The 27,415-nt window shown below is 50.0% G+C and overlaps 2 protein-coding genes across 2 annotated transcripts; both read right to left on the bottom strand.

Moving 5' to 3' along the window:
- Nucleotides 1–1,185: 1,185 nt before the first annotated feature.
- LOC125722445 (germinal-center associated nuclear protein-like) lies at nt 1,186–5,258 on the bottom strand. The gene is made up of 11 exons (XM_048998606.1): nt 5,199–5,258; nt 4,988–5,122; nt 4,732–4,885; nt 4,257–4,521; nt 4,006–4,103; nt 3,541–3,931; nt 3,186–3,437; nt 2,973–3,102; nt 2,605–2,784; nt 2,359–2,509; nt 1,186–2,265 (listed from the first exon to the last, which is right to left on the bottom strand). Exons 1-11 carry the CDS (start codon nt 5,255–5,257, stop codon nt 2,107–2,109), a joined length of 1,974 nt encoding a protein of 657 aa, XP_048854563.1. The 5' UTR covers nt 5,258; the 3' UTR covers nt 1,186–2,106.
- A 5,814-nt stretch (nt 5,259–11,072) lies between these two features.
- Nucleotides 11,073–12,019, bottom strand: LOC125722450 (nuclear pore complex protein Nup214-like). Its single transcript, XM_048998610.1, has 2 exons — nt 11,527–12,019; nt 11,073–11,444 (listed from the first exon to the last, which is right to left on the bottom strand). Exons 1-2 carry the CDS (start codon nt 11,811–11,813, stop codon nt 11,366–11,368), a joined length of 366 nt encoding a protein of 121 aa, XP_048854567.1. The 5' UTR covers nt 11,814–12,019; the 3' UTR covers nt 11,073–11,365.
- Nucleotides 12,020–27,415: the final 15,396 nt, after the last annotated feature.

The following is a 27,415-nucleotide window of genomic DNA, read 5'->3' as shown; positions in this document are numbered from 1 at the left end:
TAATACGGGAGGACGGCGGGAAAGAGAAGTAAAATACGGTAGTTTCCCGGCCAAAACGGGAGACTTGACAGCTATGGTCAGCAGGCAGTCTCTGGCCACGCCCCCTACAGTCGGTCCGGCCCCTGGCTTTACCAGCGTGTTCGCGAAAACGACTTCATTTATTTTCTTATTGATTCATCGACAGACCATCATACTTTTTAGACGTTATAATAATAACACTCTATTGATCCCCAAAGAGAGAAATTCTCTCCTTGCCTGCCCCCTCTTACTGTCCATGATACACAAGCACATATGTAGAAAAACGTCAGCTTGGAGGCCAAGGCTGGACTTAACCTACTCCTTACGGTTTAACGGGAAACTGCCGCATGGCCGAGCGGTCTCAGACACCACGCACGACGTAACTGGCTTTCCGACGCAAGGGATATTCTGTTCTCCGAAGTAAGCCGTGGGTTCGAATCCCACTTCCGACAAAAGTTCTTCAATCACCACAGCAGCATTTGAGCAACTGATTGGCTTTAATTGCTTTGTTTTATTGTTGCGTTTCAGGCAAAACTACATAACACTTAAAGACACTTCGGGCATGCAAATGGAGAACGAAATTATAGTTATACCGAATCTCCTACACACAATACCAAGGTTACCAACTTTGCTCAGCTGACCGGAGTGAGACGTTCAATTCGCCACAAGTCTGCACACCCAGATAACACGCATATAAAACGTATGCAACAGTTGTGTTACCTTTTAAATAGTCTGTAGGTTTTGCAAACTACTCTAACGCCTTTGGTGTCGCTGATTTTACGTTTATACTAGTGTAAAATAGACTTGCCGTAAGATTTCTTTGCGCCAGCCTGAGAGTCTGAAAACACCTCACACCAGATGCATGAGAGATGGAAACCTGGAATATTCAGTCGAATCAGATCAAATATGATGCTAAGTTAGTACTAAGTTAAAATATGTTCCGCACTTGTAACATGCACCCATGATTTGGAACAGTCAGCAGGGGGGGGGGGGGGGGGAGGGATTATCTGCTCCCTGCATTTAAAAGTGCATAACAGAATTACATGACAGTGAGCGCAGGGGCAGGTAGACATTATTTCAACAAGCAGAAAACTATCAGAGGAAGCAGTTCATAATGAACATCATACAGAATACAGGAAGTCCCCAGAATAGAAGATCCATCCTAAGTCAGTCTTAAAGTCAAATTTATTGGTGTGAGAAGAGTAATACTACAGAACATTATAGTACAGTAATATTAAAAATAACTGCATACAGTACTGTACCTCAAGCCCACGAAAGAATAAAGCAGGGTGATGTTTTCATGAGCATCATAAAGTAATGCATATGTTTGATATTAAAAATAGTTTTAAACTAAATTAGTATGATAGGATCTATGGCCATCTGCTTTTAAATGTAAAATATCTTAGCTACATCAAGTCAGTCGAATATTCTTAACCAGCAGACTGTCTGTACATATGCAGATGGCTCCCTGCTGCCACCTGTAGGGCATCCACGGGCATATTTTCTTAAAAACCAGCCAGCCAGTTTATAAAAGGAACTCAGTGGCAGACTGAACTGAAGATCACAGCAGTTCACTAAGCAATTACATGAACTTTCTTTAAGAATCTAAAAAAAGACATACTTTTGCAATGGTGTACAATGCAGATATTACCTAAATTGTTAATTTTGACCAACAATACACAAGGTTAAAGAAACAGCAGTAACAACCCCACGTATGAGTGTATAATATGGGCAAATAACGTCACAGGTTTTAAAGATTCTGCAGCAAATTGTGATTCAATTTAAAAGTACAATAAACAAAGTTTCATGATGGAAAAAAAACAAAGAAATAGCCATGGGTTTCTAAATACAATAACATTTTAATATTTAAAATTTGCACAAAAAAAAAACCCTAAAAAACTGTCCATTTCCTATGACATGTTTTTCCCCCAGTTACAACACTCCCAATGTTGTGTAAATTACTGTACATCATACTCTTCAAAGCAATATATGCACAAGTACCACACAACTAAATATACTGCAGAAATCAGGCATAAGAGAGACAACTTGTGGCAGTCAACGGCAGACATCAGGTGGGTCACATGACACTCAGTCATCAACAATGTCCAGAAGGCAGCTTAGCTTCAGCTCACATGCGAGCTCCTCCTCCCGGCTTGCAGAGATCAGCTGCTCCAGCTCCTGTAGACGCCTCGCCATAGAACTGGCAGCTCCCCTGGCCTGGTCACTGAGGACACTGCGCTCCTTCTGCTACAAAAATGGGCACAGAAACAGTCTCAACTGATGAGCACAGGGTACTTGGGGTCTTAAAATGTGAGCAACTGTGTAGCACAGGGTCAATACCAGGGCAAGTGCAGGTGGGGCAGCCATCTTTGGGGAGGGCACTACGATCTCCGGTACAGACAGTAACGAAGAAGGCAAGAAAAGTGGTGAGGAGGAAGAGGAAGGGCCCAGGGACTCGACGTCAAGCCAGGTACGCAGCTGGTCCTCGAACCTGCAGATCCAAGTCAAACAGGAAATGGCTCAATGTTTATGCCACAACTCACATGAGAGAGTACACGTGTGTAGCATGTCTGTTCTCTGTCAGACCTGCGGCTCTGTTCTTTCTCCTCCTCAATGCGAGCCAGGAGGTCCTGGGGGCTGGAGGCAGCATCCAAAACAGGGGCAACACCGGATCCGGACTCAGGGTCCTCAACCATGCTGTGAAACAGCTTCTGTTGAAGACGTGGCCTGGCCATTCGAGGATGAGGCCACATGCTCTGGTGACACCTGCAATGGCAGAGACTTTGGATAAGAAGCCAGTATTGTACACCACTCTTGGGGATATGAGCAAGACTGGAAGCTGATGGCTTTCCCTCTTCTTCCATTTAATAGTAAATAATATTCATTAAATCTGCAGGTCACTGTTAACAGTCTATCTGGAATGTGTTAGATTTACATGGCTGGCTGGCTCTTACCCTGCCTTCCCCTGCTGCTTGTCCCTGTGCGTCTGCTTTACGGCATCCACCCAGCAGGACGGCGGTATGAAGCCCTGCAGCCCATCGCTCAGGAAATACACCGGGATTTCTCCGTCGTCACTGATGACATCTGAAGATGGTGGGATAGGTTCACACCTGCATGGCATCCCCAGTAGGCCCCCCCAAACGTCAGACCCACCCCACCCCCCTCACCTTCACTCACGGGGCACCCAGGAGGGTTCCAGTCCAGGAGTTGGTGCTCTACACAGAGCATGACAATTTCGTCCCAGGGCACCTCCCAGAAAGTGGGCTCCTTGTCCGGCCCCCCACCTCGGCCCACACAGTCCTGACGCAGCCTCTCCAAAAGGTTCTCCAACTGGGACATAAGGAGTGGCTGGCTGTGGCGGGACCATGGGATTTGAGATACGTACTGGAAGATGGAGGCAACCAGCTGGCTCCAAGGAGCTGGGTGGGGGGAGCGGTGGCAGCAGCAGAAATTTAAGGAAACAGACTAAGAAGCAGCCACTTAGCAAGAAATCCGAATTCCGAATCTGAGGCATGGACATACCCCCCACGGCTGGCAGCGGCCAGTCGGGCAGCCGCAGGCTCAGGACTGCCCCCTGGAGCCACTCCAGGTGCTCAGCCGAGTTCCAGAGCAGATGTGGTAGGCAGTCACCACCCCCTGGCACCGAGAACTCTGCCACGGGCCAGGAGAGGCCAGCCAGACTCGGGGACGACACAAGGCCAGCCAAGAAAGCCAGGACAGTGTTGTAGAGGCCGATGACGGGTGCAGGGCCCTGGGAGGGCAGTCCCGCCATGTCACGGTCCCTCCGATCACGGTGAAGCCTACCAGCAAACTCGCGGCAGAGCCCGGCCTCCACAACCTGCACCAACGTCTGCGAGACGAGCCGGGCTGGTGCCGTGGAGCGGGCAGCGAGCCACCTGACGGCATGGCGGATCTGCGGGGATACGGGGGTGATAGTCAATGGGATGGTTCAATCTTACCGAGGCCAGCGACAACATGCACACTCACCTGCTCGGATCCTTGGGGTTCGTTCGTGGTCTCGGGGATATGGACGAACATGTACTCTGAAATCAAACCTTCCTCAATGAGTGTCTGAAGCATCAGGTCTTACAGGGAAAGGAAACCGACGGTCAGACAGGAGGAACAAACCAACTGTATTAGCTCTGCATACGTAAACATAGCCTCAAGAGAAATGCTATAAGTAAAAGTAAGCGAATCCCACGCGACACCTGTTGTCATAGACACGGTTAGTGTCACACCTTCCTCTAGCCGTTCATCGCTGGCCCTGTGCCCAGCCTGCCCTGGGACCACCACCACCAGAGGAAGGGCCTGTGGCCAGGCATTAGCCTGCTGGATCTGCCGGAGCTGCAGCAGGGCGGATAACAGGAAGATGTCCCCGTCTTCCTCATCAGCCCCGGGACTGACTGCCAAGGGCAGCAGCATCAGCAGGGCGCCCATGCCCATCAGCCCCTTCCGCTTCTCCAATGCCAACTGGCCTTCCTCGCTGAGGGGCCCGCGGGCCACCTGACCCACAGTGAGAAACATGGCCTCACTTCCTGCACTTGCACCCTTCGCAAACATCTGTGTTACCACAGGACCTGCTAATATCACATAGTGCCAGACTATGCTAGGCTATGTTAAGCTATGCTAGACTAACATTAATGACAGAACATGCAACACAGGGGCATGAAGCCTGTCGATATTCATCGGCAAGTTCCCCCCTATCTGCCACACCTTCACACACACGTGCACTGTGTGCATGCGCTCCCCCACGCTCCGCAGGCCGCTGCTGATGCTCAAGGTTTGCATGTGTCCGTTGGGGACCATCTCCCTGTGTTCTTGCTTCTCCGAGTTACCGAATTTGGACTCCAGCCATTCTGTCAAAATCCTGCATCAGAGATGGGAGGGGGGCATAAATGTAAGCTCCAGGACCTCTAAACCCAACTAACACCCAATCCCTCCCCGAACGACACCCAGTTCCCCCACTTACTGGTTAGCAACACTGGCATCTCTTTCATGATCACTTGGCAACAAGAGGGCTGCCTTCCAGAAGATTGTGTCAGATGGGTTCGAGACGCTTGCTGCCACCAGACTGAGCAGGTCCAGTGGCCCCCACACAGATTCGCTGAAGTGGATGGAGATGTAGATGAGCACATGGAGAGTGATGGATGGCTAACAGCTACTCTACAGTAGCACCATACCTCAGGAGCTGCTGGTAGAACAAGTGGACCTTCATCTGATGCTCGGTTTCCCTTCGCATCTTCGCCAACCTGCAGAAGGCAGCAGAGTGTCAGCATCGGTACACTTAACACTACAGCAAATCAATGGCCAGCAAAATAAACGGACAGGACGGAAGTCATTTTGGGAAGTACTGTCTAATTCAGCAGAGGTGCCCCGATCCAATATTCAAGATACCTAATCAGACGGATCGGACATCGGCCACATGTGACCGATCCATGTTCAATAATTATTTAGTTATTGCCAGTCTATTTCTTCTTATACTGAGTGGTACAATCAAATCGCACAACAGCTTTCCCCCCTTTTTTATTTTTTGTGGCATTCAAGCTGAACGTTAACGCTTCCTCGGTTTTTTGACACTCAGTGTGTGTGAGTGCAGTGACTTCCCCTGCTATGACGTCATGTGCATGTCCTTTGTAGTGGAAGGATCAGGTGATGGTAGCAAATGCAACTTGCATGCTTGCGAAGCAAACTAACATGTCTAAAACCTGGAAGAATTTTATGCTTGAAACAACCAGTAGCACAGCGATTTGCGATCTTTGTAAAAACAAAGTAACATTCAGTGGAAAATCCCACTAATAGTGCACTCAATTAAGGCAATGCAAGTAATATGAAAAAAAGCGATGGATTTGGAAGCCAGCTTGGGCTGTTTTGCGCACTCGCTATAGCTTGATATACGAGGTGCTGCTATCACAGTGAAAAGTGACGCATGCCACTTGGGTGTACTTGTGAAGATATTCAAACAACTGCAAAATGTCTCAAAAATGCTCAATACAAGATGCACAAAAGAGGTGAAACAGTATCTTATGTATGTTTCTTGTGGGCTAATTAAAACTTCTTTTCCATTTGTATTTACTAGCTTGGAAAAAAAAAAAGAGCTTTGGTCCTGGATCATACTCATAATCAGCCAATACCTTATGTTCAGGTATCAAGATTATATTGGCACTGAAAAAGTGGGATCGGTGCACCTCTATTATGAATATTATGTCAGCATTATTATGCTGTGAGAGAGATGTACCTGGTGCAGGAAACAGAGAGGTCCCCAGCGTGCCCCAGGTTGACCACGCCCCGGGCCAGCCTGTCCAGGCAGGGTGAGGGGGGGGCACTGGGGGCCAAGGCCTGCAGCCTGAAGCGGGGGTCCACACAGCCAGGGGCAGCAGGAAAATCACGCATCTGTCGCTTCAGCTGCCTGCGCACGGCCACCACATCACGCCACCTGCAACACATGCACAGGGTGAAGCCCGGTTGTCGGCGAGCATGTGGGCAAAATATCTGGTCCCCTTACCACTGCCCCTTACCTTTTGATGAACCTGCGTATACTCAGAAGCTCTGCTTCCAGGACATCTTGGGCCAGCAGGGTGAGCTCACCACACAGCGTCTCCTCCAGCAGTACCTCACACACGTCTTGTGAGCTGCGAGCCACACATTCTGCCTGCTCTTCTTGGGCACGCCTGGCACGAAGGGGCATGCGTTCAGCCTATATACAGTTATCTGAACACTCTCTATGACCTCTGATCCCCCTTGGCTCACCAGTACCTGATCTCTGTTGAGGCAGTCTCCACGATGCAGTCGCGCAGCACCTCCTGTGTGATCTCGGCACACAGTGTCTTGCTGAGCCGGGCCAGGAGCTCCTCGTGTTCCTGCTTTCTCCTGACAGAGACAGGCCCATCAGATGGCACATCCCCTCAAAATGCACCCACCCCTCCTCCCCAGCCCAGACAGGTGAGGCCTACCTGGCTTCCTCCATCCTGCGCTTCTCCTCAGCGATATGCTCCCTCTCTGCCTGGATCTCGGCAGCAGAAACCTCCCGCAGCATCTGCTCCACCACCTCACTCAGCACTGCCTCCACCTGGCCGTTGCACATGCTGCAACAACCCATCCACATCACCAAACTGGTGTTGGTTGAGTGTGACAACCCTCTAGAGGCCACTGCTCCCTATCTGGCTCACGCTCCTACCTGAGTGCAGCAGAGATGTACTCGGCTCCGGTGGCAGCCACGTCAGCCACCTCGGCCTGCACTACCTCCTCCAGCATGGCCTCTACCTCCGTGGCGATGTCCTGCAAGGGGGGGGGGGTTATTTGTCATTACTATGGCAATACCAACACACTGCTACTGGGTTGACACGCAGCAATGAGCAATCTATCACCTGCTCTGTGTAAACGGGCTCCGGTGGGGGAGGCGTAGGTGGGGCGACTGGTGGTGCCTCCGACGGAGATGCCCCAAGTGCTCCACTCTCCTCTCTACCAGGGAGGCCAGCTGACTCCGCTGGGTCGCTCGGCATCTTGGATCGGTGCTGGAGGGCCCGCGCATCCAGCTCAATGGGGGGCCTCTGAGGGGAGGCTGCTACAGCGTGGGCAGGAAAAATGACAAAATTACAATCAGAGGCCAGAAGGTGGACGAAGCGTAACAGTTAGCGGAAGGTGGAGTGCAGACGCACCAGCCCTGGGTACACTGCCTGCCTCCGCTGGCTGCCCATCCCCACGGTACTTGTTGCGGCTGTCAAAGCTGTTGACGGGTGTGTGTTGGGGTGGGTTGGGCAGTGGCGCGCCGTTGACCACTTGGCCCACCAGCACCTCCCGCTTCCTTGCGATGGCCACAGAGCGCTTTGGACGTGGCTGGATCTCAGGCTCCTGGTACGCTGTCCGGCTTAGCTCCACCATGCTAGGGGGAGGGCAGAGCTTCAATAAAATATACCACCCATCATAGATTAGCACCCCCATCAGAGATAAGCCACCCTGCCCCCAACACAAAAGGGACAACGAAGCACAGCCCAGCCTTACCCTGCATCGACCGCGAGCCCATACTGCAGCGCGAGGTCCGAAGCCTCGCCGGCATTCTGGAACATGAGCATCCGGACCAGGTCTTCGACCGGGAATGTGGTGGAACCACGGGAGCTGTAGGCCACATTCAGGGCCCGCAGAGCCTCACGGCGCACCTGTAGGGGGCACCAGAGCGGTCCAGGTAAGTGAGGTATTGGGGCTGATGAGGATGTAGGGAGCGGAGCAACGGCTCCCCCACCTGGTCGAAGTAGCGGTGCAAGATGCAACCAGCCAGATACGAGGCCACCTTGACCAGCTTGAAGAACCTCACGAAGTTGTTGCTGTTGACAGCGGCAAAGGCCTGGACGGCAAACTTCACCTCCGGAGAGTTTCGGAGCTCCGCCCGGAATTGCTGCACCTCCCTGCAGGTAGGGAGGGAATGAAATGTCAGCTGGAGAGGTGCCACGGTGACACGGGACACCGACTGCCGGCCAGCCACCCACCGGAGGATGTCTCCATCATTGAGCTTCAGGAGCACGCTGTACTGCCGAAACTCTGCCTCATGAGGGCAGTAGATGTTCTTGCTGGCCAGGTCCTGGTACATCTCCTTGAGGCTCTGCAGGCATTTGGTCAGGTTTTCATTGTTGATCTTAGCATCAAAGGACATCATGGGCTCCTGGCACAGGTGGTGTGCGCAGTGGATGTGGAAGCGGGCGCACTTTTCAATAAGGGACACCGTAAGCGGGTCGCACAGGTGCTGCTGAGTGATATCCTGCAGATGGCCCAGAAAAAGGATCAGGACGAGGCCCGCAGGGCACAGGAATAATGAGACACGGACTAATGTTGCTCACCTTCCGGATACCTCGTGTGCGGTTCCACACAAAGTCATACCAGTCACGGTAGTTGTCCTCACCCTGGTCCATGACCTGGGTAACCAGGTAGTTCATGGTCATGTTCAGCACAGTAAGGGGCCGCAGTTCATGGGGGAGGGGCTCCTCCTGGTCAGCAGAGGACCTGCTGTACTCCTTAATGGCAGCAGTGTGGTCCACCTGCGTGGGGTGCAGAGGGTGATTTGCAGCCTGTGGTCTGTCAATTCATGGCGGGGAGGGGGAAGCATTAGGAAAGAGGGGCAGGGGTGGTGATACCTTCTCCGTGTGTTCCGGGTCTCCCTCATGTAACGCTCCTTCTCCGGACACATGTCAGGACACGTACCCACAAACACCTTGGACAGATCCAGGTCGGCCCTCTTGGGCCGAGCTGTGCCAGAGGAGACCGTGTCAGCTGGCGATTCACTTTGGGGTGGGAGGGGGGGGTGGCTCAGCAACGTGACCCTAGGGGGACCTACCCTGTCGCAGGATCTTGTCCCGCTGCTCTAGCAGACGATACTTCTCCTCTGCGGTTTCAGCTACCTGGCCAATCAGGTGGAAGAGGGGAGAGGGGAGGCTGCTGGCTAGATGTTCGGATTCGAGGCCGTCTGGGCTGGGCTCCATCTGCGGCTCACTCTCAAACTGCAGGGCCTTTGTCGCCAGGGGTTTCTTGGCTGGTGACCTGAGAGGGACAGACCAAAGGCTGAAGAGCTTCTAAAAGCTGGCAAAACCTGGGCTCCTTTGAACACCTGGCCAGTAGGGGGCATAGCAGCCAAAGAACTCAGTTTGACTTTAATGTCACGAATCCGAGCCTGAGGTAAAGAGTTTCATTACCAGATGACCTAACATAACTCAAGCTGCTTGGAAAAAAAACAAACAAAATGTATACATAATAAAAAACCAGAGTGATCCAGATTTTTTTTTTTTTTTTAAAGAACTTGCATTGGGTTTCAAAAAGGTGATTTTCTTCCCTAACTTAATTTAATAAAGACCCGGCCATCTTATTGTAAAATTGAGTTAATTACTCTTACGGTAAGAGAATGATTTAAAGACAAGATTACCCTCTGGATAGGGATGAGCTGGAGGACCAGCCGGAGGTGGATTTGGAGAGGGCTTTGCAGACAGGGGCTGACTCAAAGCCTCCTGCCTGGCTCTGAGGATCAGGGTCATCTGGAGGCCTTTGGCCCTTCTCTCCTGGACCTAAGAGACACACAGAACCAGTTCATCGAAACAGCTGACATGGGAATGAAAGGCTGCAACGAGTCACAAAGACCCCGCCCTGGCCTTGGCTCGATGCACAGATAGAGAGCACCGTAATAGTCACTGACTCTGCTTCTTCCTCTGCCAGAAGATGGTGAGCTCATGCCTGCGCAGCAGTTTGCCCTTCTTCTTGGCTTTGGCAGCAGAAGCCTGAAAGATACCAAAAGTCAGTGAGGAAAGCCCGGGAGATCATGGACGAGACCACAGCCTAATGAGTACAGCGACCAAGCCCCCCCCCCAAAGGTGTGCAAAGCCATTGCTCACATGGTCGTGGAAGTGCACTATGGCCAGGTTCTTCTGGGGCCTGCAGAAGATCCGCTGCACACGTCCGAACTGGCGGAAATGTTCCCCCAGGATGTCCTTGCTGTTAAGACTGGCTGGAATGTTCTTGCATTGGAGCACCATGGCTTCGGAGGGTGACATCCCCCCCAGGCTGTCTGTGCTGTCCAGGCGGCGGGCACGTCTCACTGTTGATGCTGCCTCAGTTTCGGGATCTGTGGCAAGTGTCACAGAGTTCAGTTTTTCAGACTATACTTGGCTTCGAACCCAATGTGCTTCTTCCTGGGAGTACTCACCCAACTCCTCCGCCCTCTCAAGGACCTCCCGGGTTGGGGCCTGTGACCTTGGCGGCGTTGAGGGTGAGTGGCTGGTGGTCGGTGCCATCGAACCCTGGTGCTCCGCCTCCCCCCAGTCTGGCTGTGGCTCCTCACTCCTCTTCGGCTCTCGCCGGGTCTGTAGGGCCGGTGTCTTCAGGATGCTGGTCAAGGCACTGCGAAAGATGCTGCTGACAGGCCCCCGGCCCCGGACCAGGGGCCTCTTGGGAGGGTGCCTGGGGGCGGAGTCAGCACCAACTTGGGGCTCCTCTGATAAATGCTCCACCATCTCCTCCTTCCGCTTGGTACCCTTAGCCGCTGCCTCCCCTGCATTCTCCCCCTCATCGCCCCCCCCCCCCACGGACCTCACCAGACACAACCCCAGCGTCAGTCTTGGGTTTTAGCGGACCAAAGCTGACAGCACCAAACAGTGGCCGGGGCTCATGGAGGCTAGAGGCAGAGTACCTGGAGACAGAGGCGGCCTGGGAGGTCCCCCCACCCAGGCCACTGCCAGCACCAACGGAGGGTGCTGCTGGTTTCGAGAAGCTGAACTCCTGGGTGGTGCTGGGATGTGCATCTTTGGTGGGGAGGATGCTGCTGGACACTGCGATGGGCTGTGAGAAGCTAAAACCTAATGCTCCAGAAAGGAACTCAGAGGCAGCAGGAGCAGGCCCACTGCTGTCCATACTGGTAGCGGTGGTGCTGGATGGGCTGGAACGAAGGCAGAGGTCTGGGGAAAAGCCGAGTTCTGGTTAAAGACAGAGCTCTGACCGACCCCGGCCGGCTGCCCGAAGGAGGGCGGCGGGCCGAACCTGGTGTCGCTCTGTACAAACGACGGGGTCTGACTCCCAGAACCGGGCATGCCGAAGGTCGGGGCCTGTCCAGACGCCGTCCCGCCAGGCTGCCCGAAAAGGGATCCGGTCTGGCCGAAGGCAGACGATGTACTGAAGAGCGAGGTCTGGCCGGTGCCCTGGCCGAGGGCAGGCGGCTGCACGAAAGGGGCGTTCTGCTGGCCGAAGGAAAAGAGCCCCGAGGTCGGGGCGCGCGGAGACTGAAACGCTCCGCCTTGTGTTCTGCCAAAAAGCCCAGACGGATTCATTGTGTAAAAAGCCCAAAAATACGGCCTTCAAAAGTCGAAACAGAGTTCTTACAGCGCGGTAGATTTCGGCGTCCTTCGGCCTGGGAGATTATATCCGCGCCTGTGTCACATCTGCGGAAATATACAAACTGGCAGCTCCCCTGGCCTGGTCACTGCGGACACTGCGCTCCTTCTGCTACAAAAATGGGCACAGAAACAGTCTCAACTGATGAGCACAGGGTACTTGGGGTCTTAAAATGTGAGCAACTGTGTAGGCACAGGGTCAATACCAGGGCAAGTGCAGGTGGGGCAGCCATCTTTGGGGAGGGCACTACGATCTCCGGTACAGACAGTAACGAAGAAGGCAAGAAAAGTGGTGAGGAGGAAGAGGAAGGGCCCAGGGACTCGACGTCAAGCCAGGTACGCAGCTGGTCCTCGAACCTGCAGATCCAAGTCAAACAGGAAATGGCTCAATGTTTATGCCACAACTCACATGAGAGAGTACACGTGTGTAGCATGTCTGTTCTCTGTCAGACCTGCGGCTCTGTTCTTTCTCCTCCTCAATGCGAGCCAGGAGGTCCTGGGGGCTGGAGGCAGCATCCAAAACAGGGGCAACACCGGATCCGGACTCAGGGTCCTCAACCATGCTGTGAAACAGCTTCTGTTGAAGACGTGGCCTGGCCAGTCGAGGATGAGGCCACATGCTCTGGTGACACCTGCAATGGCAGAGACTTTGGATAAGAAGCCAGTATTGTACACCACTCTTGGGGATATGAGCAAGACTGGAAGCTGATGGCTTTCCCTCTTCTTCCATTTAATAGTAAATAATATTCATTAAATCTGCAGGTCACTGTTAACAGTCTATCTGGAATGTGTTAGATTTACATGGCTGGCTGGCTCTTACCCTGCCTTCCCCTGCTGCTTGTCCCTGTGCGTCTGCTTTACGGCATCCACCCAGCAGGACGGCGGTATGAAGCCCTGCAGCCCATCGCTCAGGAAATACACCGAGATTTCTCCGTCGTCACTGATGACATCTGAAGATGGTGGGATAGGTTCACACCTGCATGGCATCCCCAGTAGGCCCCCCCAAACGTCAGACCCACCCCACCCCCCTCACCTTCACTCACGGGGCACCCAGGAGGGTTCCAGTCCCGGAGTTGGTGCTCTACACAGAGCATGACAATTTCGTCCCAGGGCACCTCCCAGAAAGTGGGCTCCTTGTCCGGCCCCCCACCTCGGCCCACACAGTCCTGACGCAGCCTCTCCAAAAGGTTCTCCAACTGGGACATAAGGAGTGGCTGGCTGTGGCGGGACCATGGGATTTGAGATACGTACTGGAAGATGGAGGCAACCAGCTGGCTCCAAGGAGCTGGGTGGGGGGAGCGGTGGCAGCAGCAGAAATTTAAGGAAACAGACTAAGAAGCAGCCACTTAGCAAGAAGTCCGAATTCCGAATCTGAGGCATGGACATACCCCCCACGGCTGGCAGCGGCCAGTCGGGCAGCCGCAGGCTCAGGACTGCCCCCTGGAGCCACTCCAGGTGCTCAGCCGAGTTCCAGAGCAGATGTGGTAGGCAGTCACCACCCCCTAGCACCGAGAACTCTGCCACGGGCCAGGAGAGGCCAGCCAGACTCGGGGACGACACAAGGCCAGCCAAGAAAGCCAGGACAGTGTTGTAGAGGCCGATGACGGGTGCAGGGCCCTGGGAGGGCAGTCCCGCCATGTCACGGTCCCTCCGATCACGGTGAAGCCTACCAGCAAACTCGCGGCAGAGCCCGGCCTCCACAACCTGCACCAACGTCTGCGAGACGAGCCGGGCTGGTGCCGTGGAGCGGGCAGCGAGCCACCTGACGGCATGGCGGATCTGCGGGGAGACGGGGGTGATGGTCAATGGGATGGTTCAATCTTACCGAGGCCAGCGACAACATGCACACTCACCTGCTCGGATCCTTGGGGTTCGTTCGTGGTCTCGGGGATATGGACGAACATGTACTCTGAAATCAAACCTTCCTCAATGAGTGTCTGAAGCATCAGGTCTTACAGGGAAAGGAAACCGATGGTCAGACAGGAGGAACAAACCAACTGTATTAGCTCTGCATACGTAAACATAGCCTCAAGAGAAATGCTATAAGTAAAGTAAGCGAATCCCACGCGACACCTGTTGTCATAGACACGGTTAGTGTCACACCTTCCTCTAGCCGTTCATCGCTGGCCCTGTGCCCAGCCTGCCCTGGGACCACCACCACCAGAGGAAGGGCCTGTGGCCAGGCATTAGCCTGCTGGATCTGCCGGAGCTGCAGCAGGGCGGATAACAGGAAGATGTCCCCGTCTTCCTCATCAGCCCCGGGACTGACTGCCGAGGGCAGCAGCATCAGCAGGGCGCCCATGCCCATCAGCCCCTTCCGCTTCTCCAATGCCAACTGGCCTTCCTCGCTGAGGGGCCCGCGGGCCACCTGACCCACAGTGAGAAACATGGCCTCACTTCCTGCACTTGCACCCTTCGCAAACATCTGTGTTACCACAGGACCTGCTAATATCACATAGTGCCAGACTATGCTAGGCTATGTTAAGCTATGCTAGACTAACATTAATGACAGAACATGCAACACAGGGGCATGAAGCCTGTCGATATTCATCGGCAAGTTCCCCCCTATCTGCCACACCTTCACACACACGTGCACTGTGTGCATGCGCTCCCCCACGCTCCGCAGGCCGCTGCTGATGCTCAAGGTTTGCATGTGTCCGTTGGGGACCATCTCCCTGTGTTCTTGCTTCTCCGAGTTACCGAATTTGGACTCCAGCCATTCTGTCAAAATCCTGCATCAGAGATGGGAGGGGGGCACAAATGTAAGCTCCAGGACCTCTAAACCCAACTAACACCCAATCCCTCCCCGAACGACACCCAGTTCCCCCACTTACTGGTTAGCAACACTGGCATCTCTTTCATGATCACTTGGCAACAAGAGGGCTGCCTTCCAGAAGATTGTGTCAGATGGGTTCGAGACGCTTGCTGCCACCAGACTGAGCAGGTCCAGTGGCCCCCACACAGATTCGCTGAAGTGGATGGAGATGTAGATGAGCACATGGAGAGTGATGGATGGCTAACAGCTACTCTACAGTAGCACCATACCTCAGGAGCTGCTGGTAGAACAAGTGGACCTTCATCTGATGCTCGGTTTCCCTTCGCATCTTCGCCAACCTGCAGAAGGCAGCAGCACTGGTTGTCGCGTTGAATACAGCCGTCTATGGGAGCGAATGCGTCAACAGAGCCGCCATCTTGGGACGGGGTAGAGCTCCTTTTAAATGAATGAACGTCTATCAGGGACAAGCTGGCATTCAGAAATAAAGAACCATAAATGGGCAAATTTGAGAAGCGATTTTTATTGTCTTGGTTCATTATAAATGTCAGACATGTATTTACGACCGAGCCACGAGTAAATCGACAGAGAAGCGGGTTTTCTTAACACAGCCTACTTTTATGTTCAAAATGTAATGCACATATAGGTATTTTTTCATTCTTCCATTCGAAATAAACATACACTACTCTCCTACTACATGCAGAACAATGCAAATACAAAACACAACAAAAAAAGGCCAGCAATGTTAGCTGAAAGACCCTGGTAATCTCCATGATAAGCCCCATTGCGTTACCACTCATGCATTTATGCAGGCCGGCCCGTGGCATTGGCAATATAGGCAAATGCTAAGGGCGCCATTCATCCAGGGGGTGCCACAAACGGAGGAAGAAAAAAGTGTAACATTCCACTATTCTTAAAGCTAGTTGGTATTAATGCGTCTTAATATGAAAAGAACAAGCCCACATGAATTTACCTGCTTAGCAAAGCCTATTAAGTAATAATAATAATAATGATGATGATGATGATGATGATACGTAACTTTCCTATGAGCCGCCCCCCCTTGTAACCTCCCTCAATAACGAACACAAGTTGATCTCTGATCACGGGCATTTATTCACATATCTATCCGGTCGAGCATGCCGTGAGAACTAGATAAAATAAAGCACATACATCAAAAAATGAATCAGTAAAAACACAGGCATTTTCCTAAAAATAACCAAACACAAACCTAAATAGGCTACAGCTTGCTCACGCCATTAACTTATGACTGCAGCTCATACAATAACTCCAATATCCATGAATATTGACGTTATAACTTAAAACACTTTCTCAGCCGCATAACAAATGCTGCACTTATAACTGAGCAAAACAAAAATGTTACCAGCAAAACTGACCAGACCTAAACCCAAACGCAACATTAGTTCCGCTATAGTTTCCCTACACCTGGGGGGGGGGGGGGGGTGCCGGCGCTGATGCTCGCCTAGGGCGCCTCATCAGCTAGGACCGTTACTGCATTTAAGCATTTAGCAGACGCCTTTATCCAAAGCAACGGGCATTTGTATAGACTTGTAGAGAACTATAGTCAATGAACTGTACACAATACATTTTCCAGACAAGGAAAATACTTTATTATTTTTTTTACATTTACGGTAATATGAAAGATGAACATCCAGTTACCTCCTTTTTGGAAAAATAACTATAGACAGGGCAGGTCTATACACACAGGCATCTTGTATATATTTGTCAAGAACTATAGCCAATGAACTGCAATATATACTGGTGTCAGTACAGAAGCTGTGTCTTTCCTGTGACGTGGGGGTGGGAAGACAGAGGCTCTGTGTCTAGTATTTAGTATCCTTATAACAGTACTATTTTACACAGTTTCTTCCTCAAACTGCTGGTCTGTAGTTGGAGAGTATGTACTTTTGCCACATGGTCTTCTCTCAACTTGTGAAAGCAAGACAAGTGAAATTAAATTGAAGCGATGGTTGCCAATGCCATCTTGAGTTTCAGCAATGTGATCACAAAGATTAAATATATCCTGAAAACCTACATCTGCTTTCACAACCCTGTTCAACAGAGACTGGATGTTGGAGGCTTGTCTGATGCACTGCTCAGCTGAGCCAATCGCCTTTAATTAATTTAATTAATTAAATTAAACTTAAGTTGCTTCAAAATATTGTTTTAGTTTTGTAATTGATGCAATTTAAGTTTTAACAATAGCAGTCAGTGGTCAGAGACTTTTGCACAGTGTCAGTAAAGTAGAACAAGTTTATCCACAATTTCTACAGATTCAAATGAAATAATAAATTGATCATAACTTACAACTTGGAAGCCATTCTTGAGAAGTTGTTCAACAAAAGATGAAATCTTCAACAGAATCTGGAGCTCTTGTCTCGCTGGAAGCAGAGGTAGAGTGACTTTACATGTGCAGGTCTCCTCTCCTTTGGCACCTTACAGGGTCCTCGTCACCCAGTTTAATTTGCGGTTTAGAAGCATTTTTTTAAAACATGTTGGGATTCAGTTGCAGCGCGCTGACTTTGTGTGTTTCGGGGCATATCTCAGGACGGCAGGATACCAAAATGGCGAAAAAAAAAAAAAGTTTACGTCATCAAAATGGCGCCCGTGATTCTCTTTGGGTCCTAATGACCCAGTATTCAAATTTAATGGGATTAGGAGCGGAGCCTGCATTCAACTACCATGAAAAAAAAAACAACTAAATACTAATCAGATATGAAACCAAAGCGCTATGGCAATGCAGAAGGGATGGGGCTAAAGGTATGAAAGAATGATAGCTAGTAATAAACAGCTAAACTTGTAATAAAAAGCAGGCTCCGAAAAGACAGCCCACTGTGAATACGCTCAGAGTCCTAAGGACCTAGGATTCAACTTACCTAGTATTTCGCCGAGCTGGGCCTCTCCAAACGCTAGCACCGTGCAAAACCCTTGCAGCACCGTGGAAGACTCTCTCACTCCAGCGGGGGCGGGTCCGTAAAGAGATCGGCTGCCGCTTTCGCCGAGCTGGGCCTTTCCAAACGCTCTCACCGTGCAAAAGCAATGTAGCACCGGAAAAGACGCATTCACTCCCGCGGGGGGGGTCCTCTGGGCTCGACTGCTGCTTTCCCTGAGCTTCCCCAAACGCTGTGCCAAAAGCCTTGCAGCTTCTGAGCAGAAGCGTCCACTCCTGAACTGGGGGGAACAACGGGGGAGGGGGTTTCGGCGCTCATGCTCATTTAGCTCTTTACATAGAAGGTAAACATTGTGCTCTGAAATATCCAGAATGTTGCAAAATAGCAGCGAAATGTTTTTGTTTTGAAATGGGCTGGGGTGTTTGTATCCATTTAGTTTCGTTCTTTGCATTCCCCGTACACGTGATAGCTTTATGGCAGTAATTACTCTGGGCGCCTGCCTGTCTGGGTGGTCGGCTTCTTTTATCTTTTGTCAGTGACCAAATGGTGAGCTAGCAAGAGGTACTAAAAATAGCTTTACAGCAGGGAAGGACCAGGCACAGTTACTGAGCAGAAAACGGTCAAACGGTGGCAAAAAGCAACCAAATATATAATGGCATGCCCTTTTTATTTTCTTTTAATAAATTGTTTTTTAGAAGTCAGCATATTTTATACAACAAATTATGCATTTTGCATGACAAATTGCAGTTCAGAGTGTTTTCGAGGCTTTGGAATAAACAATTACCCAAATGTCGGGAAAGCCCATTGAAATGAATGGGAAGCGAGAGGCATAAAGCACTTTGAGGGGCTTGCGCAGTTACTTGGAGCGTTATAAAAGCAAACCATTTGAATATGTTTGCTCTAAAGAGATCCAAATTCATAAAAAAGTACAAGTCATTACATTTAACTTTTTTTTACATTGATTTAACAATAAATATTGTAATTGCCGCTAAGTGTCGCACTTACTTTGACCGGCTTTCCACGGTCTATGTCGACATCTAGTGGTAAAAAAAAAGCATTACATTACACATAAGGGATGACTTTTTGCAGTAAAGACGACATTTTTTGTATTCGCAAATTTAAAAAAAATATATTAATAAAACTATTAAAATTGGGTCACGAGGACGCGCAGCAGAATCATAGGATGGTGAAATTTGAGGAGCCAAAGTGTTGTTAACATACCATTCTGACCGCGTCCCCCACCTCCGCCCCCCGTAGCCCCGCCCTTCAGTGTCACTGTGAGGGACACCTTGAAATTCAAATGTGAAAGAAAGTAACTTTTAAAAATGATAAGAACTGAATTTATATTTCTAAATAAAGTGATAAATCGATAGTGCAGTTGTAAAACTTCTGCACGACTTCGCCACCACATCACATTTCCATCCATCCATCCATTTTCCAAACCGCTTATCCTATTGGGTCGCGGGGGGTCCGGATGCTAAGTTATGTTGCTGCTCATATACATTTGATTTATGTCTGTCTTTGCCATTTAAAGACCATGTTGTGACTCGGGCAACTTTAATATAAACTACTGGAGCTGAAATATTCTCAGTTTTACAATCCCTTGATTAATATGGAAGATTGTAATTTAATATAAACAGAATGGTAATAATGAAAGTTTGCTTTCTTGTCACAGTAATCTACCGCAACGCACCGCATACCATCGGAAGGCTACTGCGATTCTGAGCAACATTGGCAATATGATCCATTTTTTTCGCCGCTATTACCCTGAAATTTCTGACTGAAATCGCTACCCCGCTCTAACGCACACTAGGACTCACCCACTCTTCGCAGCGAGCCAGCCTTAACTGGAAACTGCCCCATGGCCGAGTGGTCTCATTCGCCCGACTCAACGTAAACAGCCTTCCGAAGTAAGGTGTATTCTGTTCTCTGAAGTAAGGCGTGGGTTCGAATCCAACTTCCGACAAAAGTTCTTCAATCACTACAGCAGCAACTGGTTAGCTCTAATTGCTTTCTTTTATTTTTGCGTTTCAGGCAAAACTACATAACACTTAAAGACACTTCCGGCATGTAAATGGAGAACGAAATTATAGTTATACCGAATCTCCTACACACAATACCAAGGTTACCAACTTTGCTCAGCTGACCGGAGTCAGACGTTCAATTCGCCATAACCCGGAACTTCATCAGAAGTAGTTAGAAAATGGATGGATGGATGGATGGATGGACGGACGGACAGATCAATAAAAGTACAGGACATCCATTTTACAAAGAACCGTCAACACTAAATGTGTGCACTGGTCATGCTCCTGGAAATTAAACTTCTTTTCTGAAAAGCAGCATGTTCATAAATTAGCTGCTGTTATACCTTGGGGAAACAAATGCAGATGAAACTGTAAAACAAACTGCAGTGGCAAAACAGTTCTGGCTGCCCGCCAGCCCTTCTGCCTGTGCTGCCCTGCCTGCCTACCCTCCTGCCCATGACATCCTGTCGGCGACATGCCACAAAGCAACCCTTCTTTGCCACAGGAAATGTCTGGTGCAATTTCTTTTTTAATTGTACATGTCAATTGCATAATACCTTAAACTAATTCTTTATTATTTCTATCATCATCATCATCATCATCATCATCATCATCCTGATAAGTATTTCATTAGTATTCCACGGTATTTTGATTTTTCAGGAATCATTGTGTGTACTGTATACTTTTAAATTAGTTTGCACTATATGTAGTGTCTCTGCACCTGTGCCTTACGTACTTGCTGCAGCTTGCACAACAACTTCTCTCAGGCATCAGTATAGTTTATCTAATGCAATATTTGTTGTTTGTTTATTAAGTGGTTTTAGGTATTTTGTGTGTTCCACTTAATTTAGTGTAATTAGTCCTAGTTGACTCAGGTTTAGTTTGATATTTCCTTCTGTTTGTTCCTCTGCATCATGCTACTGTCATAACATGTCAATGTCTTACCTAACTTTTGTGCATTATGTTTTGGAGAGAAAAAAATCATGACTTTTTTTTTTAGATTCATCCACTGATTCTATCACCTCTGACACATCCCCCCTCAATATTTGTTTGTTTGTTTGTTTATGTATTTGCTTGGGGGGTGGAATTAACAAACAGAAATAACTGAATGAATCAGGGTAGTGAAAAACATTTATAAACTTATAATTTTGGTATTGGTATGATCCTGTTCTGGTTAGTTAGCCGAGGGAGTAAATCATCAGGAGTTTCATCTCTCAAACTCCTACTACACTCACTCAGCATCACAGTATGGACTCCCCAATGCAACTGATCTGCACGTACTCTGGGAGGAAACCTGGTTCGGGAACAGCACCATGCAGGACAGACGAGCTCTACAGAGGGTTGTGCGATCAGCTGAGCGCACCATCTGCACCGAGCTCCCTGACCTGCACTCAATCTACAGCAGGCGGTGCTGGACCAAGGCCAAGAAGATCGTGAAGGACCTCAGCCATCCCAATAATGGACTGTTCATTTCATTAGAATCTGTAGAAATTGTGGATAAACTTGTTCTACTTTACTGACACTGTGCAAAAGTCTCTGACCACTGACTGCTATTGTTAAAACTTAAATTGCATCCATTACAAAACTAAAACAATATTTTGAAGCAACTTAAGTTTAATTTAATTAATTAAATTTTATTTTAATATAAATGTAAGTAATTAGTCAACATGTTTCAGTAGCTATGATTATGTACATTACAAACCTAAAATAATATTTTGAAGCAGCTTAAGTTTAATTTAATTAATTAAATTTTATTTTAATATAAATGTAAGTAATTAGTTAACATGTTTCAATAGCTGTGATTATGTACTTTACTCAGTCTAGGAGCCATCAGGATATGCAAATGTTATTTATCCAAACCACTGTGAAACGAACAGTGTTGATGATGACTGGACTGTTTCTTTATTCAACTAAAAGTAATGAATCAAATCTAATCTTTATTTATGACTTTTTTTAATTTTATTTTATCCCCAGTGCTTCAAGCAGGCATTTCCTGCTCTGCCCCGTGTGCAAGAAGACACAGCCAAGCCTCTCAGTGCATCTGGCTAGGGTGTGCATGAAGAGGTCTTCGAAAGAGGCCATCCAGGAAGTGATGGAGAAGGAAAAGCAGAATTCCCTTGAACTTCTGCAGTGGGGCAGGGTCTTCAGCTACAGGCTGAACTTCAGCTACATTATGCCTGTCAAAGTGTGTCAGCTTAGCCATTTCAGAACCTCTGCTAAAATCATCCTAGTATTTGTAACGACCATCCAGTGCAGCCATGTATTTTTTGACTTGGCCACTAGCACACCTCATACAGTACAGCTAGTCAATCTGTCACTGACTTTTTAAACCAGTATAATTAATTATTTAATTGAGCTGTTGGTGAAATTTAACAAAATCATGGAACGGCTGAGGTGCCGCTGGGGAGAAGTTTGGGAACTGAAGCGGTGTTCATCTAGCCATCCAACTAGATATCAGTAACGCTTTAGAAAACAGAAGAAGTTATTACTAGTTTTTATTGTGTTACTCCCCTCCTGGAGCCGACACCTTATCGTGGTGGAGGGGTTTGCGTGTTACAATGATCCCAGGAGCTATGTTGTCTGGGGCTTTATGCCCCTGGTAGGGTCACCCAAGGCAAACAGGTCCTGGGTGAGGAACCAGACGAAGCACGGCTCAAAAACCCTTTATGATGAGAAAAATCCTGGATTCACGGTTTCCCTTGCCCGGACGCGGGTCACCGGGGCCCCCCCCTGGAGCCAGGCCTGGGGGTGGGGCTCGATGGCGAGCGCCTGGCGGCCAGGCCTACACCCATGGGGCCTGGTCGGGCGCAGCCCGAACAAGGCACGTGGGTCCCCCCTCCAATGGGCTCACCACCCATGGGAGGGGCCAAAGGGGTCGGGTGCGAAGTGATCTGGGCGGCGGCCAAAGGCGGGGACCTTGGCGGTCCGATCCTCGGCTGCAGAAGCTAGCTCTAGGGACATGGAATGTCACCTCTCTGATGGGGAAAGAGCCTGAGCTGGTGCGCGAGGTTGTGAAGTTCCGGCTAGATATAGTCGGACTCACCTCGACGCACGGCTTGGGCTCTGGAACCAGTCTCCTTGAGGGGGGTTGGACCCTTTTCCACTCTGGAGTTGCCCACGGGGAGAGGCGCCGAGCGGGCGTGGGCATACTTATTGCCCCCAGGCTGGGCGCCTGTACATTGGGGTTTACCGCAGTGGACGAGAGGGTAGCCTCCCTCCGCCTTCGGGTGGGGGGACGGGTCCTGACTGTTGTTTGCGCTTATGCGCCAAACAGCAGTTCGGAATACCCACCCTTTTTGGAGTCCTTGGAAGGGGTGTTTGAGAGCGCTCCTCCTGGGGACTCCCTTGTTCTGCTGGGGGACTTCAATGCTCACGTGGGCAGCGACAGTGAGACCTGGAAGGGCGTGATTGGGAGGAACGGCCCCCCCGATCTGAACCCGAGCGGTGTTTTGTTATTGGACTTCTGTGCTCGTCACGGACTGTCCATAATGAACACCATGTTCAAGCATAAGGGTGTCCATATGTGCACTTGGCACCAGGACACCCTAGGCCGCAGTTCGATGATCGACTTTGTAGTCGTGTCGTCGGACTTGCGGCCGCATGTTTTGGACACTCGGGTGAAGAGAGGGGCGGAGCTGTCAACCGATCACTACCTGGTGGTGGGTTGGCTCCGCTGGTGGGGGAGGAAGCCGGCCAGGCCTGGCAGGCCCAAGCGTATAGTGAGGGTCTGCTGGGAACGTCTGGCGGAATCCCCTGTCAGGGAGAGTTTCAACTCCTACCTCCAGCAGAACTTCTCCCATATCCCGGGGGAGGCGGGGGACATTGAGTCCGAATGGGCCATGTTCCGTGCCTCCATTGTGGAGGCGGCTGACCGGAGCTGCGGCCGCAAGGTGGTCGGTGCCTGTCGCGGCGGTAATCCCCGAACCCGCTGGTGGACACCGGTGGTAAGGGATGCCGTCAAGCTGAAGAAGGAGTCTTATCGGGCCTTTCTGGCCTGTGGGACTCCAGACGCAGCTGACGGCTACCGGCAGGCCAAGCGGAATGCGGCTTTGGCGGTCGCTGAGGCAAAAACTCGGGTGTGGGAGGAGTTTGGTGAGGCCATGGAGAACGACTTCCGGACGGCTTCGAGGAGATTCTGGTCCACCATCCGGCGGCTCCGGGCGGGAAAGCGGTGCAGCATCAACACTATTTATGGTGGGGATGGTGCGCTGCTGACCTCAGCTCGGGACGTTTTGGGTCGGTGGAGGGAGTACTTCGAAGACCTCCTCAATCCCACCGACACGCCTTCCAATATGGAAGCAGAGTGTGGGGACTTGGGGGTGGACTCGCCTATCTCGGGGGTGGAGGTCGCTGAGGTGGTGAAAAAGCTCCTCGGTGGCCGGGCCCCGGGGGTGGACGAGATTCGCCCAGAGTTCCTCAAGGCTCTGGATGCTGCGGGGCTGTCCTGGTTGACACGCATCTGCAGCATCGCGTGGACATCGGGGGCAGTACCTCTGGACTGGCAGACCGGGGTGGTGGTCCCCCTCTTTAAGAAGGGGGACCGGAGGGTGTGCTCCAACTACAGGGGGATCACACTCCTCAGCCTCCCTGGTAAGGTCTATTCGGGGGTCCTGGAAAGGAGGGTCCGCCGGATTGTCGAACCTCGGATTCAGGAGGAGCAGTGTGGTTTTCGCCCTGGCCGTGGAACAGTGGACCAGCTCTATACTCTCAGCAGGGTTCTGGAGGGTTCATGGGAGTTTGCCCGACCAGTCTACATGTGTTTTGTGGACTTGGAAAAGGCATTCGACCGTGTCCCTCGTGGGGTCCTGTGGGGAGTGCTCCGGGAGTATGGGGTACCGGGCTCCCTTTTAAGGGCGGTTCGGTCCCTGTATGACCGGTGCCAGAGTTTGGTCCGCATGGGCGGCAATAAGTCGGACTCGTTCCCGGTGAGGGTTGGACTCCGTCAGGGCTGCCCTTTGTCACCGATTCTGTTCATAGTTTTTATGGACAGAATTTCTAGGCGCAGCCAGGGCGTTGAGGGCGTCCGGTTCGGTGACCTCAGGATTAGGTCTCTGCTTTTTGCAGATGATGTGGTTCTGTTGGCCTCATCGAGCCATGACCTTCAGCTCTCGCTGGAGCAGTTCGCAGCCGAGTGCGAAGCGGCTGGGATGAGAATCAGCACCTCCAAATCCGAGACCATGGTTCTCAGCCGGAAAAGGGTAGAGTGCTCTCTCCGGGTTGGGGATGGGGTCCTCCCCCAAGTGGAGGAGTTTAAGTATCTCGGGATCTTGTTCACGAGTGGGGGAACGATGGAGCGGGAGATCGACAGGCGGATCGGTGCGGCGTCGGCAGTCATGCGGGCGCTGCATCGGTCTGTCATGGTGAAGAGAGAGCTGAGCCAAAAGGCGAAGCTCTCGATTTACCAGTCGATCTACGTTCCTACCCTCACCTATGGTCATGAGCTTTGGGTAGTGACCGAAAGAACGAGATCGCGGGTACAAGCGGCCGAAATGAGTTTCCTCCGCAGGGTGGCTGGGCTCTCCCTTAGAGATAGGGTGAGGAGCTCAGTCATTCGGGAGGGACTCAGAGTAGAGCCGCTGCTCCTCCGCATCGAGAGGAGCCAGATGAGGTGGCTCGGGCATCTGATCAGGATGCCTCCGGGACGCCTCCCTGGGGAGGTATTCCGGGCATGTCCCACTGGGAGGAGGCCCCGGGGAAGACCCAGGACACGCTGGAGAGACTATGTCTCTCGGCTGGCCTGGGAACGCCTCGGGGTCCCCCCAGAGGAGCTAGACGAAGTGGCCGGGGAGAGGGAAGTCTGGGTCTCCCTGCTGAGGCTGCTGCCCCCGCGACCCGACCCCGGATCAAGCGGGAGATGATGGATGGATGGATGGATGGATACTCTTAATTTGCACATGTTCTAATGTTAAATTGTGTCATTTATTCTAAGTCAAAGTACACTTGCTACCCAGATAAACAGCTTTAAACATTTCTTTGGACTGCCTAAGACTTTCACACAGTACTGTATGTCTTAGAACATAAGAAATTTACAAATTAGAGGAGGCCTTTCGGCCCATCAAACTCATTTGGGAAGAACTTAACTAATAGCTCAGAGTTGTTAAAATCTTATCTAGCTCTGATTTAATCATCTCTCCCAATATAATATTGGGATAATTTATTCTCTTCAGAGGCCTCCATAGAATAGTGCATCCATCCCCTCACTTATGTTCAGACAGTCAGAATAACAACAGCATCATCAATTTCACAGCTAGATTTAAAAATTGCTTTAACATAGAGTGATTACAGAAAAAAAGGTAAACAAATATTAACAAGATTATTAAAACGTAATAGACATATTCGTCATTCAGACATATTGCGCTTTTTTAAGAGCAGAAGGGATACATTAAATCACGATTATATTTTGTCCATAATATATATATATATATATATATATATATATATATATATATATATTTACATATATATATATATGGTGGTGCAGTGGTTAACACTGTTGCCTCACACCTCTGGGACCCAGGTTCGAGTCTCTGCCTGGATTACATGTGTGTGGAGTTTGCATGTTCTCCCCGTGTCCTCGTGGGGTTTCCTCCGGGTACTCCGGTGTACCCCCACAATCAAAAACATGCTGAGGCTAATTGGAGTTACTAAATTGCCCATAGGTGTGCATGTGAGAGTGAATGGTATGTGAGTGTGACCTGCGATGGGCTGGCCCCCCATCCTAGGTTGTTCCCTGCCTCGTGCCCATTGGGAACTGGGATAGGCTCAGGAACCCCCGCGACCCAGTAGGATAAGCAGTTTGGAAAATGGATGGATGGATGGATGGATATATATATATATTTATAATTTTACATCATTATAAATGAGAACTATAAGTGATTGCTAATTACTGTTAACTAATGTCCTGTAATCAGTGGAGGCACACGGACACTTTGGCCAGTTATCCTATTTCTTCAGCGCCAGCCCAACACCCAGCACCACAGACAGTGACCTGTGTTACTGTGACATCTGGTTCCTTCATTGGCTCTATTTATTTTTCTAGAAATAACTAATTGGCTCTTCCAGACTATATGAAGAGAATATTTTATTTTTATTTAGACTAAGAAACTACAGAAAATCAGCTCTGCATGTGATCTCCCCTTTACTGCTCAAGGAGGGCACACGCACATCAACAAATATCAATGCAACAATTACAGATGAACAATTTCTCACAGCTTCAGAAGAAGTCAGAGTTCTGTGTAATTCAGAAATTGTCTAAGACCTCTGCTAGAACATTTTCTGCACTTCAAAATAAATGACACCTGGGTCCATTAAAAGAAGGTGATGCTGCCTGAACCACCAGCCAAGGCTGGGAGGAAAGGGAGGAACACTAGTAAAATGAAGGAAGAAAAGCAGCCCACCCTCTCATGGTCACGGATACAAAAGTCAGGGAGTGTTATGAAGAAGACACCACACTTAAGACCATGGTTTTATGCAGTGAATTACACCAGAGAGAACCTTTGCATTTTAACTGTGTTACGTAACATTCCTCAGCCTTCATTTTTTTCCACAGAATGCAGGACATAATTTACGGTGCCAAACAAAACAGCGGAACTGCATTGTAGCCAATTATTTGTTTCAGTAGTTTTAAGATAAATAGAACATAAAATGGTTGTTTTACTTAGGTAAAAATCCAGTTGAAACAGACTTTATTTTAAAAAAGTTACATTGGCTTTAAGTGATGGCACATGTCGCTTGTGTTAATACTGCTTTGATTTTGAGGATGAAGTCTGAAGTGTAGGTGACATGCAGAAGCATGCAATTTGACGTTTGGGGATTGTAGTTTTTAATGGGACA

Source organism: Brienomyrus brachyistius, unplaced genomic scaffold (assembly GCF_023856365.1).
Source record: "Brienomyrus brachyistius isolate T26 unplaced genomic scaffold, BBRACH_0.4 scaffold38, whole genome shotgun sequence".
Taxonomy (NCBI): Eukaryota; Metazoa; Chordata; class Actinopteri; order Osteoglossiformes; family Mormyridae; genus Brienomyrus; species Brienomyrus brachyistius.
The sequence above is the reverse complement of the archived record's forward strand: the minus strand, read 5'-3'. Positions and strand labels throughout refer to the sequence as shown.

Excerpts from the sequence above, each read along its gene's own strand:
- LOC125722445 (XM_048998606.1), bottom strand. The coding sequence starts at position 5,257 with ATGCGAAGGGAAACCGAGCATCAGATGAAGGTCCACTTGTTCTACCAG. Across the intron at positions 4,104-4,256 it reads CGATGAACGGCTAGAGGAAG|ACCTGATGCTTCAGACACTC; the intron begins GTGTGACACTAA and ends TTTCCCTGTAAG. Across the intron at positions 3,103-3,185 it reads TGGGTGCCCCGTGAGTGAAG|ATGTCATCAGTGACGACGGA; the intron begins GTGAGGGGGGTG and ends CACCATCTTCAG.
- LOC125722450 (XM_048998610.1), bottom strand. The coding sequence starts at position 11,813 with ATGAATCCGTCTGGGCTTTTTGGCAGAACACAAGGCGGAGCGTTTCAG. Across the intron at positions 11,445-11,526 it reads TTTGTACAGAGCGACACCAG|ACCTCTGCCTTCGTTCCAGC; the intron begins GTTCGGCCCGCC and ends GCTTTTCCCCAG.